This window comes from Gorilla gorilla, chromosome 20 (genome assembly GCF_029281585.2).
Source record: "Gorilla gorilla gorilla isolate KB3781 chromosome 20, NHGRI_mGorGor1-v2.1_pri, whole genome shotgun sequence".
Classification (NCBI taxonomy): Eukaryota; Metazoa; Chordata; class Mammalia; order Primates; family Hominidae; genus Gorilla; species Gorilla gorilla.
Window position 1 is genome coordinate 43,626,478 of NC_073244.2, and position 17,423 is coordinate 43,643,900.

General features: G+C 45.7%; 1 protein-coding gene and 1 non-coding gene across 3 annotated transcripts in view; both read right to left on the reverse strand.

Moving 5' to 3' along the window:
* Nucleotides 1-373: 373 nt before the first annotated feature.
* Nucleotides 374-17,423, reverse strand: part of ANKRD27 (ankyrin repeat domain 27) — a 78,246-nt gene continuing 61,196 nt past the window's right edge. For both annotated transcript variants that reach the window (XM_019016471.4, XM_055368889.2), the window contains 7 exons: nt 11,037-11,234; nt 9,183-9,302; nt 7,611-7,772; nt 5,369-5,480; nt 3,324-3,402; nt 3,056-3,128; nt 374-1,732 (listed from right to left, as the gene is read on the reverse strand). In XM_019016471.4, coding sequence (XP_018872016.1) covers nt 1,499-1,732; nt 3,056-3,128; nt 3,324-3,402; nt 5,369-5,480; nt 7,611-7,772; nt 9,183-9,302; nt 11,037-11,234 — 978 coding nt within the window. In that variant the 3' untranslated portion in view covers nt 374-1,498. The remainder of the gene's footprint in view (nt 1,733-3,055; nt 3,129-3,323; nt 3,403-5,368; nt 5,481-7,610; nt 7,773-9,182; nt 9,303-11,036; nt 11,235-17,423) is intronic.
* On the reverse strand, nt 11,740-11,872 carry LOC115931682 (small nucleolar RNA SNORA68). The gene has a single exon (XR_004068127.1). It is a non-coding gene; the product is annotated as a small nucleolar RNA SNORA68 (small nucleolar RNA).

Here is a 17,423-nt window from a genome sequence, read left to right on the forward strand (position 1 = left end):
AGCGAGACTCCATCTCAAAAAAAAAGAAAAAAAGGGAAAAGGAAAAATCAGAACAAAGAAATTAGCAAAGCAACAGGGCTCATTTCCTGTTTGGGGTAGGAAGCTGTATTCATTTTATTCTTCTGAGTTCCAAAGAAAAACATTTTTGTGGGCCCGGGACACTGTGCCTACTGGGTTAAGTAGGCCTTGGTCAGTAGATGAATAATGAGCTAAGTGATCAAGTTCCCATGTTTCAATCTCACATCTATAACTGAAAAATGTATATCCATTCAATGGGGACCCTTTTTCCCACACACAAAGCACATGTTTACAGCAGACAGGCTGAGAAACATATCTGCAGCCAAACAACTAAAAAAAATACCATGACACAGTCAAGAATCATAAAGTTTACTGTTTCTTTTCCATCATTTGGCACATATCCAAGGCACATTAGAAAATTAGAAATCATAAATTACTTTGTAGAAAAATAATCCCTCCCTTCTGTACATACACAAGTATTTCCAAGAACATGGACAAAACCATTTCCCTATTACAAGGTCATTTGAAAACGGACTCAGGACAAACCCATATACGTGTAGCTCTAGGCCAATAACAGAAAAATAACAGTATAATCTGTAGAAATTTATAAAAGAATAAATGGCAATAAATTCTAACCAAAAGTAACTCTGACCTGGTTTGTGCTGTTAAGTTTTGAATTTGAATCAAAAGACTAAGAAAAGATGTGCCAAATCTACTCTCTAATCCAGTAACCATCCCGTCAGGTGTGAGTGTGACATTCAAGGGAGGTTCTCAACAAAAAGGGATGTTTCTAGAAACACTGCTACAGGTGCACGTGTAGTAACCGAATATCTGTACCTACTTGTTAGAAGGAAAATGATAACCACCCTTTCCCATGTGCATGATGTGGAACAGGTCTGATGCATCCTTTCACTAAAATGAGTATCAAAATGGGATTGAGGCATCTTTTGGTTCGAGTGTTGCTTTGCAAAGAAACATTGTCCAGCTGCTGCTTTCTTCCTTCAGATATGACATTTCAGCCTGGCCTCTACAGTACCATGAAACCTAATACTTACTTCTCTCCAGCTTAATCCTAGGTGGAGGAATTCTAGCTGTGGTTTGTGAATGTACACAGGTCAGAGAGGTTTAGCACCTTTTGGGAGGAGGAGGTCAGAATGCGGTGGTGAAACCTCTCCCACTGTGACCAACAAACCCTCATACTTAAAAAGAAGCATGCACCTCTGGCTTAAGGATCTGGATGCTACTGGAATTTTTGTCTGTTTCAATTGTATTCCTTAGCTTTGAAGAGGAGAGAGATGGTGGTGGTGAACTTTTTTGTTGCATTCTTTCCTGCCACAGAAAAGCTTTCAGGAACTTGGTGCTGAAGACTTCTCAAGCCAGTCTCATGGAAGCACATTTAGTTCTCAGATGTGTTCACGCTCAGCATCTTCTTGTTGCATCCTTGCTTCCTGGCAGTGGGTTCAACAACTCCTCATTCCTGTTAGGACCGGGAAGCACTAACCTCTTGGGGAGTGGAGAGGGGGCCAGCAGCCTCCGGGCCCTGGGACACGACCGCATCCTCTACCGTGTGTCTCCGCAGCATCCGTCTGTGTCCAGGGCCAGTCTGTGTCAGTCCAGGCCTCTCCGGCCAGTCGCTGTTGCCTTTCTCAGCAGCATGAGATCCACTCTGAGCTGGCAGGTTATTCTGTCTCAGTGTGACACTTTGCCTCCCTGGCTAAAGAAAAAGTACATTTTTAACCGTTGACGTCCTCACTGTACTGGAAGCCACAACCATGACAGTGACAGCTGCCCCTTAGTGCCTAGTGTCACATAATGTGCTCAGTGCTTGACAGGCATTAATTTCAATTCTCACATCCCTGTCGTGGTAACATGGCATGTGCATACTACATGTGTCAGAGTAAATGTTTCACTTGTTTTCACAATCTTTATGACTCTAGGAGGCATGTACTACTATTGTTATCCCCGTTTTACACCTGAGGAAACAGGATCAGCAAAGTTAAGCCACCTGCCTAAAGTCCTACAGCTAGCAAGGGAAAAGCTAGCACTTGATGGAACTCAGGCAGATTTCAACGATTCTGGCTTTCCCACAAGGCAGCAGGTCTCCTAGCAACACCACGTAAGACTAAATATGGTATCAAAATTAGTCATGTTAATTAAAATCATTTTAATTATCTAAAACAATTTAGAACTTTTGTGTATTTGTTCCAACAAGCCTATGCTACATATGCTATAAATTCTCATCAGCAATAAGGAAAGCTGTGGTTCTGAGAAGAATCACTGTCTCCAATCACAGGTTTTCAATCAAGCTTCTGAGTGATTTAAAAATGCAGTAGGGTCCGGGCACGGTGGCTCACACTTGTAATCCCAGCACACTGGGAGGCCAAAGCGGGCAGATCACTTGAGGTCAGGAGTTCAAGACCAGCCTGGCCAACGTGGTGAAACTGCGTCTCTACTAAAAATATTAAAAAATTAGCCGGGAATAGTGGCACATGCCTGTAATCCCAGCTACTCAGGAGGCTGAGGCGGGAGAATGCTTGAACCCGGGAGGTGGAGACTGCAGTGAGCCGAGATCATGCCACTGCACTCCAGCCTGGGCCACAGAGCAAGACTCTGTCTCAAATAAATAAATAAAATGCAGTGGGAAGATGGCCACACAAAGAATTGTCTGAGCAACTGTACACCATACTTGGAGACATCATTTACCCATCTATATACAAACTGTCGTTTTCTTTCTTTGGTGATTAAAACCATAGTGAAATGTGGGATGTTTCATCTCCTATAAGCACCAAGACCTGTGGTTTCCCACACACGTAACACTTTCCACTCCTCTGCTCAGAAATGTACTTTTAGTTATAACAATCAGTGAAGTCTGTACTCTACACTGTCCCATGAAATAATTCCAGTTTTAACTGCTGCTAACTCATACGGTGCAGGGAATAATGAAGATGACGATCAAGGAGATGTGTTTACCATGGATTACTTTTGACAAAGCCGGGCTTTAGAAAATATGATTAAAAGCCAGTGTTTAATAACTTACCTCATGCAAAGAACCTTCGGTTAAATTAGGGACACTTCTATCTCTTGCCATAATCTCCCTTGAAGTCTTTCCCCTAAAACCCAAAATAAACGAAAATAAATATTTGGGACAGTGGCATGAAACACTCTGGTTGGCCACAAGGTGGCAGCATTTTTGACATTAGTAGGTGCAGATTTGTCCATAACCAATTACAATTGAAGCAGCTTACGTGCCGCTTGGAGTAAACTAGGGGCAAACGCACAGAAATCAACTTGAGTTTCATACTCACTTAAACTGACCAGCTGAGTGGACAAAGTAAAACTGTCTTGTAAAAGGCTCATCTGGTAGATCATACAGTTTTGAGTTCCCTGTAGATAAAAAGATAAACATCTAAAAACTTCAAAAACAGTTGTAAAGATTATTTTAAAATTATAGCACAGACACAATCTTTCTATTCTCAGATTTACAAAATTTAGAAACTGAAGCACTGAATTTGCTTAAAGAAACACAGCTAGTACCTATTTATAACAGGTTGAGTATCTCCAGTCCAAAAATCTAAAGCCTAAAATGCTACAGGCTGGGTGCAGTGGCTCATGCCTGTAATCCCAGCAGTTTGGGAGGCCGAGGTGGGCATATCACTTGAGGTCAGGAGTTCAAGACCAGCCTGGGCAACATGGAGAAACCCCATCTCTACCCAAAATACAAAAACTTAGCCAGGCGTGGTGGCACGCACCTATAATCCCAGCTACTCAAGAGGCTGAGTCAGCAGGAGACTCGCTTGAACCCAGGAGGCAGAGGTTGCAGTGAGCCGAGATTGCACCACCACACTCCAGCCTGGGCGACAGAGCAAGACTCCATCTCAAAAAAAAGCTACAAAATCCGAGACATTTTGAACTCTTTGACTTCATGCTCAGAAGAATCTGATTTCCTGATTTGGATCCTCAACCAATGAGTATAATGCAAATATTCCAAAACCCAAAACACTGCTGGTCCCAAGCATTTGAGATAGGGGATAGTCAGCCTGTATTATGAGAACCCCCATGAAATAGAAAAATAAAACCTTAACTCCCTTAACTCCCCCAGCCACAACCCATTATGGTGAGACAGTCTCAGGGTTATCCAGATATGTGAATGGGTTTATCCATATTATTGTATTGCATTATTGCATACCTCACTGGATAATACTATTTCATATTGTAAATTAAAAAAAAAAGTAGAACAAGGACCCCTTCTAAACTTTTTAAAAAGAAGAAAATACTTCAGTCCCACTGCTGTTTGGCAACTGCTGTTTTAATTATAATCAACCTCTGTACATGTACGAACTTAAAAAAAAATCTTGAGGCCAGGCGCGGTGGCTCACACCTGTAACTCCAGCACTTTGGGAGGCCAAGGAGGGCGGATCACTTGAGGTCAGGAGTTTGAGACCAGCCTGGCCAACATTGTGAAACCCTGTCTCTACTAAAAATACAAAAATTAGCCAGGCATGGTGGCACGTGCCTGTAATCCTAGCTACTCGGGAGGCTGAGGAAGGGGAATAACTTGAACCCAGGAGGCAGAGGTTGCAGTGAGCTGAGATTGCACCACTGCGCTCCAGCCTGGGTGACAGAGTGAGACTCTGTCTCAAAAAAACTAACTAAATAAAAAATCTTGGTGGCTCACACCTGTAATCCCAGCACTTTGGGAGGCCAAGGCGGGCGGATCACGAGGTCAGGAGATGGAGACCATCCTGGCTAACACGGTGAAGCCCCTCTCTACTAAAAATACAAAAACAAAATTAGCTGGGCATGGTGGCTGGCACCTGTAGTCCCAGCTACTTGAGAGTGGGAGGCAGCTACTTGAGGCAGGAGAATGGCGTGAACCCAGGAGGCAGAGCTGGCAGTGAGCTGAGATCACACCACTGCACTTCAGCCTGGGTGATAGAGCGAGACTCTGTCTCAAAAAAAAAAACAAAAATCTTGAAAGGTAGCATTTACCCCGGATGTCCAGCAAATGCCCAGAACACCTGACTTTGGAACATGAGGCATGAAAGAAACTATCCCAGAGACTGTTCCCCATCTCCACAGGCAGACACCTGAACCTTCAAGGTAGTGTTGACAGTGTCTATCTTATTTCCTCAGGAAACATCATTACCATCAACCAGAAAACTAGTAACAAAAAAAGCTTACCCATAGTCTGATAAATTGGGAGGTAACATACATTTCTTTGGTGCCTGTATCTCCTCCAGGCATGATTATAATTACACTTTACATATACAATGAAATGAATACCAGCAACTACTCATGAATGTCTAAATATACCCAACTTGAGCGTGACAGAAAGAACGTAAACTCTTACATTTTTTCCTGATCTTAACAGTGACATACTCCTTGCGGTCAGTTTCAGCCACATCATCTAATGAAGCAACACAGCTTGGCACCACCTGAAGCAATTCCATTATTTTTGAATTCTGCAATTTGAAAGGGAAAAGGAACAGTAATGTTTTTATTCTTTTTTAATAGGTTATTATTTGTTTTTGATCTAAATGTCAGTATTAGTGTGACTGGGCAGAAAAAGCTCAGAAATAATTACAAATGGAGCTTGGAGGCCATAAAGCCCAGTGGTAAAAGCAGGCCTGCATGGGGAGCCCGGCTCTGCTTTTACCACTGGGTAAAAGCTCTGCCCTCTCCGTGGACTCCACGCTGGGGATTCAACCACTCCATGCAACCAGCTCAACCATAATAAGATCTACTATCATATGCTTATCACGAGGCTGTTGAGGGCCCCCATATAGTAAGTACTCATTGAAACACATTAATTAACTGGGCACGGTGGCTCATGCGTGCAATCCCACCACTTTGGGAGACTGAGGTGGGAGGATTGCTTGAGCCCAGGTGTTCAAGACTAGCCTGGGCAACATAGCAAGGCCCTGTCTCTATTTAAAAATAATAAAAGGCCAGGTGTGATGGCTCACGTCTGTAATCTCAGCACTTTTGAGAGGCCGAGGCGGGTGGATTGCTTGAGCCCAGGCAGTCGAGACCAGCCTGGCCAACATGGCAAAATCCTGTCTCTATTAAAAAAAAATTAGCTGGGCATGGTGGCACACGCCTATAGTCCCAGCTACTTGGGAGGCTGAGGTTGGAGGATCATCTGCGCCCAAAGGTTAAGGCTGCAGTGAGCCAAGATTGCACCATTATACTCCAGCCTGGGAAACAGAGTGATTCTGTCTCAAAAAATAATAATAATAAAATTAAAAATTTTAAAAACCAAAAAAAAATTCAACATAATCATTTAAGAAAGTACTAAACTGAGAGTTTAAAATATTTCAATTCTGTCACTGAAAATTAATATAAGGAGGCCAGGCACAGTGGCTCACGTCTGTAATCCCAGCACTTCGGGATGCCAAGGGAGGTGGATCAGTTAGGTCAGGTGTTCAAGACCAGCCTGAGCAATAGGGTGAAACCCGTCTCTACAAAAAATACAAAAATTTAGCCAGGTGTGGTGCCACGTGCCTGTAATCCCAGCTACTCAGGAGGCTGAGGCACGAGAATCGCTTGAACCCAGGAGGCAGAGGTTGCAGTGAGCCAAGATCACGCCACAACAGAGCAAGACTCTGTCTTAAGAAACAAAAAATTACTCTAAGGAGCCTATCCATGGAGTGGATTGATGGTGATGTTAGCTTCTCAGTTGTGTCACTTAACAGCCTACTCGCTGTCTATCTTGGGTAGAAAACAAAAGAAAGACTCAGTAGGAAAACAGGAACAGAAAGAGCTGCCACTCGCCAGGGGAAAAGGACCCTTCCCCACCGCTCTCCACGCAAGCATCCACAGCACTGGAGAAGGCAGTAGGCCAATAATCACGATTCCTACAGGACTCAAGGACTTTTACTTTCATTTTTTTGAGACAAAGTCTCTGTCGCCCAGGCTGGAGTGCAGTGGCACAATCTCAGCTCACTACAGCCTTGACCTCCTGGGCTCAAGCGATCCTCCCACCTCAGCCTCCTGAGTAGCTGGGACTACAGGCATGCACCCCTATGCTCGGCTAATTTTTTGATTTTTTGTAGAGAGGGGGTCTCACTATGTTGCCCAGGCTGGTCATGAGCTCCTGCGCTCAAGTGATCCTCCTTCCTTGGCCTCCCAAAGTGCTGGGATTACAGGCATGAGCCACTGTGCCTGGCCTCAAGGAGTTTTAAATCCACCAACAAAACAAACCTTCTCCATCGTGCTGCTAAGACAACGGCTGTGTTCACACTGCGAGGATGGTGACACCAGAACATCATGACTTGCTCCTTCCTGAGTGCCTGACTCTATGTAACTACCGGACCACAGCCCTACTGCTAGCTGGGGGGGGGCCCTCCACTCAGGCCTTTGAAAACCACCTGTGAAAAGAATGATTCCTGGTTCCCAGAGCACCACCTCTGACCAGGAGACTGAGGACCAGCCATCTACCCACACTGTGGACTTCTGGCACACCAACTACGCCCAGCCCAGCGATGCCAAGGGCCAGGTGTTGCTATTTTAGATCCAGCTTAAACAAAGGGATCCAGAGGGAGCTGTGAGGAGCTCAGGATTCCCTCGGCTCTTCCACCCTCTCCACCTACCTGTTCAGCACAGTCTACAGCCGTGCGCTGCCGCTTGTTCAGCACCTGAACTGACGCTCCGTGGAGCAGAAGCAGCTCTACCACGAAGACGTGCTTTTCAATCACAGCCTCGTGCAGCGCTGTGTTGCCCTTATTGTTAGAAGCATTAATGGAGGCCCCGTGCTGGAAAGAGAAACCACACGATCAAAAGGAACGCTACGAAACATCAGCATGGAATCTGGCTGTGGGTATACAGGTATTCGCTATAAAACACATTGTTTTTCTTATGTCTGAAAGTTTCCTTAAAATTTGGGGGGGAAAAGTAATACTGAGAAAAAAAGATTTATAGACAAAGAGTTCACTGCAGCATTTATCCTAATAGCAGAGAAAACAGAAGCCACTTAAATGTACAGAGCAGAAACAGGTTAAAAAAAATCACTATGGTATATCCATAGTTATGCAACCATTAAAAATCAAAGTTTGAGTAAATAAGTTTCTACATTAAATAACATTAAGACAGAAAACAATACTTGGGGCCAGGCGCAGTGGCCCATGCCTATAATCCCAGCACTTTGGGAGGCAGAGGCAGGTGGATCACCTGAGGTCAGGAGTTCAAGACCAGCCTGGCCAACATAGTGAAATCCCATCTCTACTAAAAAAAAACACCAAAAAACAAAAAAATTAGCTGGGCATGGTGGTGGGCGCCTGTAGTTCCAGCTATTCGGGAGGCTGAGGCAGGAGAATCGCTTGAACCCCGGAGGCAGAGGTTGCAGTGAGCTGAGAGTAAGCCACTGCATTCCTAGGTGACAGAGCGAGACTCCATCTCGGAAAAAGAGAAAACAATACTTGGCGAGGCCCCGTGGCTTACACCTGTAATCCAGCACTTTAGGAGGCCAGTGCAAGAGGATCGTTGGAGCTCAGGAGTTTGAGACCAGCCTGGGCCACATAGTTAGACGCCCATCTCTACTAAAAACAAACAGCAAAAACTAGCCAGGTGCAGTGGTATGTATCTGTAGTCCCAGTTAGCTGGGAGGCTGAGGCACCTGAGCCTGGGAGACTGAGGCTGCAGTGAGCTGTGAGGGTGCCATTGCATTCCAGCCTGGGCCACAGAGCAAGACCTTGTCTCAAAAAAAAATTAATAAATAACACTGAAACTATACACATTTGTTAAAAGTCCACCATAATGAGTTTCCCTTGAGTAGCACAGTCATGGACAGGTTGGTTTTTCCCTACTTCTTTAAGAAATTCTAATGCATTCGCATAACCTTTTTCAAGAGCAGCAGGGACAGAGGCGGCCACTCAGCCCATGCTCAGGTAACAGTGTGTCACATTCCCGGTCAGTGAGATGAGACCCAAACCCTTGGCAAAAGCAGCGTCGGAGCCCTTGAGACCGCATCCCGGATGCTGAGGCACCGTCTGCTCCCATCGGAGAACCCCGTGTGGGAAGATGCACGCCCTGCTCCTCTCCCCAGAGGCCTGGGGTTGATGGGTGGCCGGGCCTCTCCATCCCCAGCGCGCTGCGGGGGTCGCTGGGTGGAGGCGCCCTGTTAACTGGCGCAGGTGTGTAGAACAAGGACAGGAAGGGGCCCTCACCTGTAGCAGCAGTGCCACAAGCTCGTGATGGCCACCGGAGCAGGCGTAAATGAGGGGCGTGTTTCCACTGAGGTCCTTCTTATTGGGTTTTGCATTCGAATCTAACAGACACTTCACCACCTGGGCCAGAGAAGGAAAACGTGCAAACTTAATCAAAATTTCTAGCATTTCCTGCCAGAGAAAAATTATGAAAAATAAATAAATAAATAAATAAATAAAATAAGAAAACAAAGTTTCTGGAGAGAAATGCTCAAGTTTGATATTCTTTTGACTTGTCTCTGAGCTTATTTTTTGTTGTTGTTCTTTTTGGTTTTTCTTTCTTTCTTTTTTTTTTTTTTTCCAGACAGAGTCTCGCTCTGTCGCCCAGGCTGGAGTGCAGTGGCATGATCTTGGCTTACTCCAGCCTCCGCCTCCCAGGTTCAACTGATTCTCACGCCTCAGCCTCCTGAGCAGCTGGGACTACAGGCGCCTGCCACCACGCTTGGCTAATTTTCTGTATTTTCAGTAGAGACGGGGTTTCACCATGTTGGCAGGGCTGGCCTCGAACTCTTGACCTCAGGTGATCCACCCGTCTCGGCCTCCCAAAATGCTGGGATTACAGGCATGAGCCACCACGCCCAGCCGTCTCTGAGCTTATTGAGAAGACTTTAGACTCTCAGGAGAAAAGGGACCAGGTGAAGAGGGGAGGGCTACCGTCTGCTGCGGGGCTGCTCTGTGCGGTTGAAGCGCAGGGTGACAGTGATCTCACTTCACCGATGTGCTGGGTGACAGTGATCTCACTTCACCCGACGTGCTGGGTGACAGTGATCTCACTTCATGCAATGTGCTGGGCGACAGTGATCTCACTTCACCTTTCTATCCTTTCTACCTCAGGGAGAGCTGCAATTGCCACTCCGAATTTACAGATTAGGAAAGCCATGCCTGAAGCTCTATGCTAGGTGTTGACGAGAGAGATGCAAGACCTGAAATATGGCTCCTTTCTTTAAAAAGTTAACAGCAGAACTGATAAAGGAAAATGAAAAAATATACACACAGTTTTCCTTAAAGAAAAGCAGGGCCTGGTGCTGTGGCTCATCCCTGTAATCCCAGCACTTTGGGAAGCCAAGGTGGGAGGATCGCTTGAGTTCAGGAGCTCAACACCAGTCTGGACAACATGGTGAAACCCCGTCTCCACAAAAAAAAAAAAAAAAAAAAAAAATTTATCTAGGTGTGGTGGTGCACGCCTGTGGTCCCAGCTAGGGACCACTAGGGAGGGAGGCTGAGATGGGAGGATTGTTTGAGCTCAGGAGATTGAGGCTGAAGTGTGAGCTGAGATTGCACCACTGCACTCCCACGCTCCAGCCTGGGAGACAGAGCAAGGCGATGTCTTAAAAAAAAAAAAAAAAAGGCAAAAAACGCCAGCACTTTCAAAAAGTTAATCACTCCAAAATTCAAAATTCTTCCTTGAGCCCCTCTATGGGGCCCTGACTGTTCTTTATGAAGTGCTGAACTGTTTGGCCCAGAGCAAGGCACTGTCGGGGTATAAAGGTGGTAAGATGACCATGGGGACAGCGCTCGGTGGCCACCACACAAGCTCAAGAGCCAGATCCTGCTGGGGGCAAGAATCAGAATGACAACCTCGGTACCACCCAGATGGGAGTGGCAGTGGGGCAGGGACTGGCTCCACCCGCAGGGAGCACCAGGGCTCTGTGCTCTGAGGCTGAGTGGCCTACCGTGTGCACCTCAGAATCTCAGGGCTCGGGGGAGCAGTGTCCTCCGGGGTAGCCACCAAACCCCTGCAGCGTTCCTACCAAGCACAAGGTCCTAGCCCAAAGCAGACACCCTGCTCCACCACCCCCGACACACAGCCCGAACCTGAAAGTGGCCCTGCTGGCAGGCCAGGTGGAGTGGGACGGCTTGGTCTGCGTTCCTGGCACCTGCGTTGGCCCCGTGCTTCAGCAGGAGGGGGATGAGGTCTGCCCGGCCGTGCAGGGCGGCGACATGCAGCGGGGAGGAGCCGTCCTGGCTGGTCACGTTCACACCAAGCCCACTGGCAGGAACCTTCGCCAGCCTCTGGGAAGCACAGAAGATGGAAACACAAACATCATCAGTATTGAAGAAACTGGGCTGGAGTGATTGGCACCATGTGCCCCCTACAGCTCCCACACACAATGCGGGATCGTGGCGGGATCCAGGATGGATTCCAATTCGTTTAGAAGTATGTGGCATGCCAAAAAACAACTTCCTTTTTTTTTTTTTTTGAGACAGGGTCTCACTCTGTTGCCCAGGCTGGAGTGCAGTGGCACCGCCATCATGGCTCACTGCAGCCTCGACCTCCTAGGCTCAAGTGATCCTCCCACCTCAGCCTCCCAAGTAGCTAGGTCCACAGGTGCAAGCCATTGTGTCCAGCTAATTTTTTTTTATTTTATTTTTTGTAGAGATGGGGTCTCACCAGCTGGCCCAGGCTGGTCTTGAACTCCCAGGTTCATGTGGTCCTCCCACCTCAGCCTCCCAAAGTGCTGAGACTGCAGATGTATGCCACTGTGCCTGGCTAATTTCACTTTTTTTTTTTCACCAGGGCTGTAGAGCCTCCAAATTTACTTTGAGGGGCATGGCCACAGCCCCGCAAAGGCGACGAGATTCACTTGCTGTTTGCACCTCTGTTTAAACCACCGCTACAAGAAACAGTGATTCTTGGGTTTAGGTGAGAGTAATTTTACTTTTTGATGATTAAAAATGTTACCTCTTTTAAAAAAAAAACTGTATGCTAAATTAAAGGCTGAATTTTACTATATGTAAATTATATCTCAAAAATAAAAAACAAAGAAGCTGGAAAACACACACATGCACATACATACACACGCTAAATGAAATACCCTGCATATTTATCAGAATGGCTAAAGTTAAAAACTCAAGGCTGGGCACAGTGGCTCATGCCTGTAATCCCAACACTTTGAGAGTCCGAGGTGGGCAGATCACCTGAGGTCAGGAGTTCTAGACCATCCTGGCCAACATGGTGAAACCCCATCTCTACCAAAAATACAAAAAATTAGCCAGGTGTGGCGGCGCCTGCCTGTAATCCCAGCTACATTACAGGCGTGCATTGGGCTGTAGAATCGCTCAAACCCAGGAGGCGAAGGTTGCAGTGAGCCAAGATCACACCACTGCACTCCATCCAGCCTGGCTCACTGCAACCTCTGCCTCTCGGGTTCAAGCGAATTCTCCTGCCTCAGCCTCCCGAGTAGCTGGGATTACAGGCATGTGCCACCACACCTGGCTGATTTTTGTATTTGTAGTAGAGACAGGGTTTTGCCATGTTGGCTAGGCTGGGCAACAGAGCGAGACTCCATCTCCAAAAAAAAAAAAAGTCAAAATACCAAATATTGGCAGGGATGTGGAGCAACCGGAATGCTCACACCCTGCTGGAGGGAACAGAAACTACTCCAACCACTTTGGAAACCTGGCAGTTTCTTATAAGGTTAAACATATCCTTACTATATAATCCAGCAATTATACTCCTAGGTGTTTACCCAACGACGTATATATCCACACAAAGGCCTGTACACAAATGTTCACAATGGCTTTATTTACAAATCCAGAAGCAGGAGAACTACTCAGATGTCCATCAACAGGTGAATGAAACAACAAATTCTGGTGTGTCCACCCAACCAACTACTATCCAGCAATGAACTCCTGATCCAACATGGGTCTCAAAAATACCCTGAGTCAAAGAAGGCAGACACGAAAAGGGACATGCGTTAGAATTCCACTTACAAAAGATTCTAGAAAGTGTTAACTAATCCATGATGATGAAAAGCAGGTCAGGGGTTGCCTGGGAGAGGCGATGGGGGAATGGGGGGGTCAGAGTGGGGGGGAAGGCAAAATCTCACAGGAAACTCTTGCAAGTGAGGGAAACGTTGTGTATCTTGATGGTGGTGATGGTTTCACAGGTTTATATATCTGTAAAACTTGCCAAATTGTATACTTTAAATACATATGCTTTATGTAAATATAAATTATATAAATTATAATTTATATAGTTATATTTCAATAAAAGATTTAAAAACAAATTCTAAAACACCACCGGAGACCGGGTGTGGTGGCTCACGCCTATAATCCCAGCACTTTGGGAGGCTGAGGCAGGAGGATCGCTTGGGCCCAGGAGTTCGAAACCAGCCTGGACAACACAGCCAAGACCCTGTCTCTACAAAAATAAAAAAAATAGGCCAGCGAGGTAGCTTACGCCTGTAATCCCAGCACTTTCGGGAGGCCGAGGCAGGTGGATCATGAGGTCAAGAGATCGAGACCATCCTGGCCAACATGGTGAAACTCTGTCTCTACTAAAAATACAAAAATTAGCTGGGCATGGTGGCGCACGCCTGTAGTCCCAGCTACTCAGGAAGCTGAGGCAGGAGAATTGCTTGAACCCAGGAGGCAGAGGTTGCAGTGAGCCGAGATGGTGCCACTGCACTCCAGCCTGGCGACAGAGCAAGACCCTGTCTCAAAAAATAAATAAATAAATAAAATAAAATAGCCCGGCATGGTGGTACGTGCCTGTAGTTCCAACCATTTGGGAGGCTGAGGCAAAAGGATCCCTTGGGCCCAGGAGTTTGAGGCTTCAGTGAGCTATGATTGCACCACTGTACTCTGGCCTTGGTGACAGACCAAGACTGTCTCTAAAAAAAAAAAAAAAGGTTTAGGCCAAGTGCAGTGGCTCATGCCTATAATCCCAGCACTTTGGGAGGCCGAGGCAAGCGGATCACTTGAGGTCAGGAGTTTGAGACCAGCCTGGCCAACATGGCAAAACCCTGTCTCTACTAAAAATACAAAAATTAGCCAGGTGTGGCGGCATGCGCCTGTAGTCCCAGCTACTCGGGAGGCTGAGGCAGAAGAATGTCTTGAACCCGAGAGGCAGAGGTTGCAGTGAGCCAATATTGCACCACTGTACTCCAGCCTGGGCAACAGAGGCAGACTCCGTCTCAAAAAAGAAAAAAAAAGAAGTAATACATAAAACACCACTGGAGGCCTGGTGCGGTGACTCATGCCTGTAATTCCAGGACTTTGGGAGGCTGGGGCAGGAGGATCACTTGAGCCCAGGAGTCCCAAGCTGTAAGTGAGCTATGATTGTGCCACTGCACTCCAGCCTGGGTGACAGAGTGAAACCCCATCTCTAAAAATTAAAATAAAATAAAATAAAATAAAATAAATCACTGGGCTAGAAGAGGATGGGGGGAGTGGATTTTCATTTAATCACAGACATGAAGCAGTTTAGTGGTGTGTCTTTTTGAGAAATCGCAAAAAGAGAATAAGAGGTTTTAGAAGTACAGGGAACCTAAGACTTCACCCAATTGAGTTCCACAGTATTTTACTGTGTAATTAAAGTGGGAAAACACAGGGAGGAGAAAAATGGCAAAAACAGCAGCAGCGGAGACACTGCAATCTCGCCACACACAGGTACTGAGGGCCCGAGGGCTTCATCACTTCCCACCAGATGCTAGGGAACACCATCTGCCTTTCTTATCCTGTGTTTTCATAGCCACCCACCTCGGGGAAATTGTGTTCTGGACCATGTGCATCCAGCAGCAGGGGGCCAGGTCAAAAGGTGCACATCCCCAATGTACATGTTACCTCACAGCTGAAAAACGTGTGAGGGAAAACTTTAGTCATTTTCAATATCCTTAGAGTCACCCACGCTGAAGTTCTTTTTAGAAATGGTAAAATTATCCTACAATATAAAGGCTAACACCACTCTATCTATTTTGTAAAGTCAAATCCATTTTCTTTTTTTTTGAGACGGAGTTTCACTTTTGTTCCCCAGGCTAGAGTGCAATGGCACGATCTTGGCTCACCGCAACCTCCGCCTCCTGGGTTCAAGCGATTCTCCTGCCTCAGCCTCCCGAGTAGCTGGGATTACAGGCATGCACCGCCACGGCCAGCTAATTTTGTATTTTTAGTAGGGATGGGGTTTCTCCATGTTGGTCAGGCTGGTCTCGAACTCCTGACCTCAGGTGATCTACCCGCCTCGGCCTCCCAAAGTGCTGGTATTACAGGCGTGAGCCATCGTGCCTGGCCAAATTCATTTTCTATTTTCTATTTTCTATTTTTAGTTTCTTAGAGACAGGGTCTTACTCTGTTGGCCAGGCTGGTCTCAAACTCCTGGCCTCAAGTGATCCTCTAGCCTCGGCCTCCCAAAGTGTTGGGATTACAGGTGTATGACACTGAGCCCAGCCTAATTCTCTTAGTATGGGACATACACATCTATAATTAGATAGCTAACACATGAATGCATGCTATGTATGCAATACCGTTTACAACTGCTTGAAAGAAGATGAAATACTGAGGTGTACACTTAACACGACACAGGCAGGATCTGTATGATGAAAAAAAATCACAAAATGTTGATGAAAGAAGTCAAAGAAGGCCTAAATACTTGGAGAGATGTACCATGTTCATGAAGACTCAACATACGTTGAGTCATATGATGTTATTTCTCCCCAGTTCATCTATAGGTTTAATGTAATTCCTATCAAAATCCGAGCAAGGTATTTTGTAGACATACAAAAGCTAATTCTAAAATTGATATAGCTCAGACCAGTCTGGGTACTATAAGAGTGAGTAAGTAAGTAAGTAAGCAATAGGTAAATAAAGAAATAAAATTTACATGGCAAGGCACAGGCCATAGATTAGCTGAAATATTCCTGGCAAAGAAGAATAAATTGGGAAGAATCATTCAATCCAATACTGAGGCTTACTACACAGCATCAGTCATCAAGACAGCACGGTACTGGTAGGATGGGCCCATAGATCAACGCAGCAGAACAGAGAACCCAGAAATAGATCCACACAATCTATAGCCAACTGAGGTGCAAAGGCAAGTCACAGGAGGAAGGAGAGGCTTTTCAACAAATGGTGCTGGCGCAAGTGGACATTCGTAGGCAAGAAAAAACAAAGAAGAACCTCAACCTAAATCTCACACTTTGAGTAAAAATTAACACAAATTGGATCATGGACTTAACTATAAAATATAAAATTATAACTTAAAAAAAACAGGAGAAAGTTGGAAATCTAGAGCAAGGCAAAGAATTCTCAGACTTGACACCAAAAGTATAATCCATAAAAGGAAATACTGACAAATGAGATGTCTAAAAACTTTTTCTCTGTGAAAGCCCATGTGAGGAAATTATAGACAAGCTACAGACTGAAAGAAAATGTCTGCAAAGCACGTATCTGACAAATATCCACATATCTAGAATATATAAAGAACCCTCAAAATTCAACGATAAAGCCAAAAACAAACCAATTAGAAAATGGGCAAAACAAATGAACAGACATTTCACTGAAGAACATATACAGATGGCAAATAAGCACATGAAAAGCTGTTCAACAGCATCAGCCATTAGAGAAATGCAAATTAAGGCCACACTGAGATAGTACTACACACCTATCTGAACGGCTAAAACAGAAAATAATAACCACACCCAGTGCTGGGGAGGACGAGAAGGAACTGGATCACTCATACATCGCTGGTGGGCATGTAAAACGATACAGCCTGCTTGGGAAAAGACTGTCAGTTCCTTATAAAAATGAACCATGGAATTGTCGTGCAATGACCACATGACTCCACAATTGCACTCTTGGGCACTTATCCTAGAAAAATGAAAACTTGTGTTCTTACCGAAACGTCTACTCTAATGTTTGTTCGTGGCAGTTTTATTGGTAATATTCCCCAAACTAGCAACAAACTACATGTCCTTGGACATTCCACAGTGAGTATATGCCACCATTAAACAAATGGAATGCCACCCCGCCATGGAGAAACAGACCTGATTCTAGGCAACAGTGTGGAATCAAACGGAGCGAAGAAAGTCAATCCCAAAAGGATTGTATACCGTGATTAAATTTATGTAACTTTTTTTTTTTTTTTTTTTTGAGACGGAGTCTTGCTCTGTCGCCCAGGCTGGAGTGCGGTGGCACGATCTCAGCTCACTGCAAGCCCTGCCTCCTGGGTTCACGCCATTCTCTTGCCTCAGCCTCCCAAGTAGCTGGAACTAGAAGCGCCCGCCACCACGCCCGGCTAATTTTTTGTATTTTTAGTAGAGACGGGGTTTCACCATGTTAGCCAGGATGGTCTTGATCTTCTAACTTCGTGATCCACCTGCCTCTGCCTCCCAAAGTGCTGGGATTACAGGCATAAGCCACTTATGTAACGTTTTTGAAGTGACAGGATTAGCAAAATGGAGAACAGGTGAGTGGTTGCCAGGG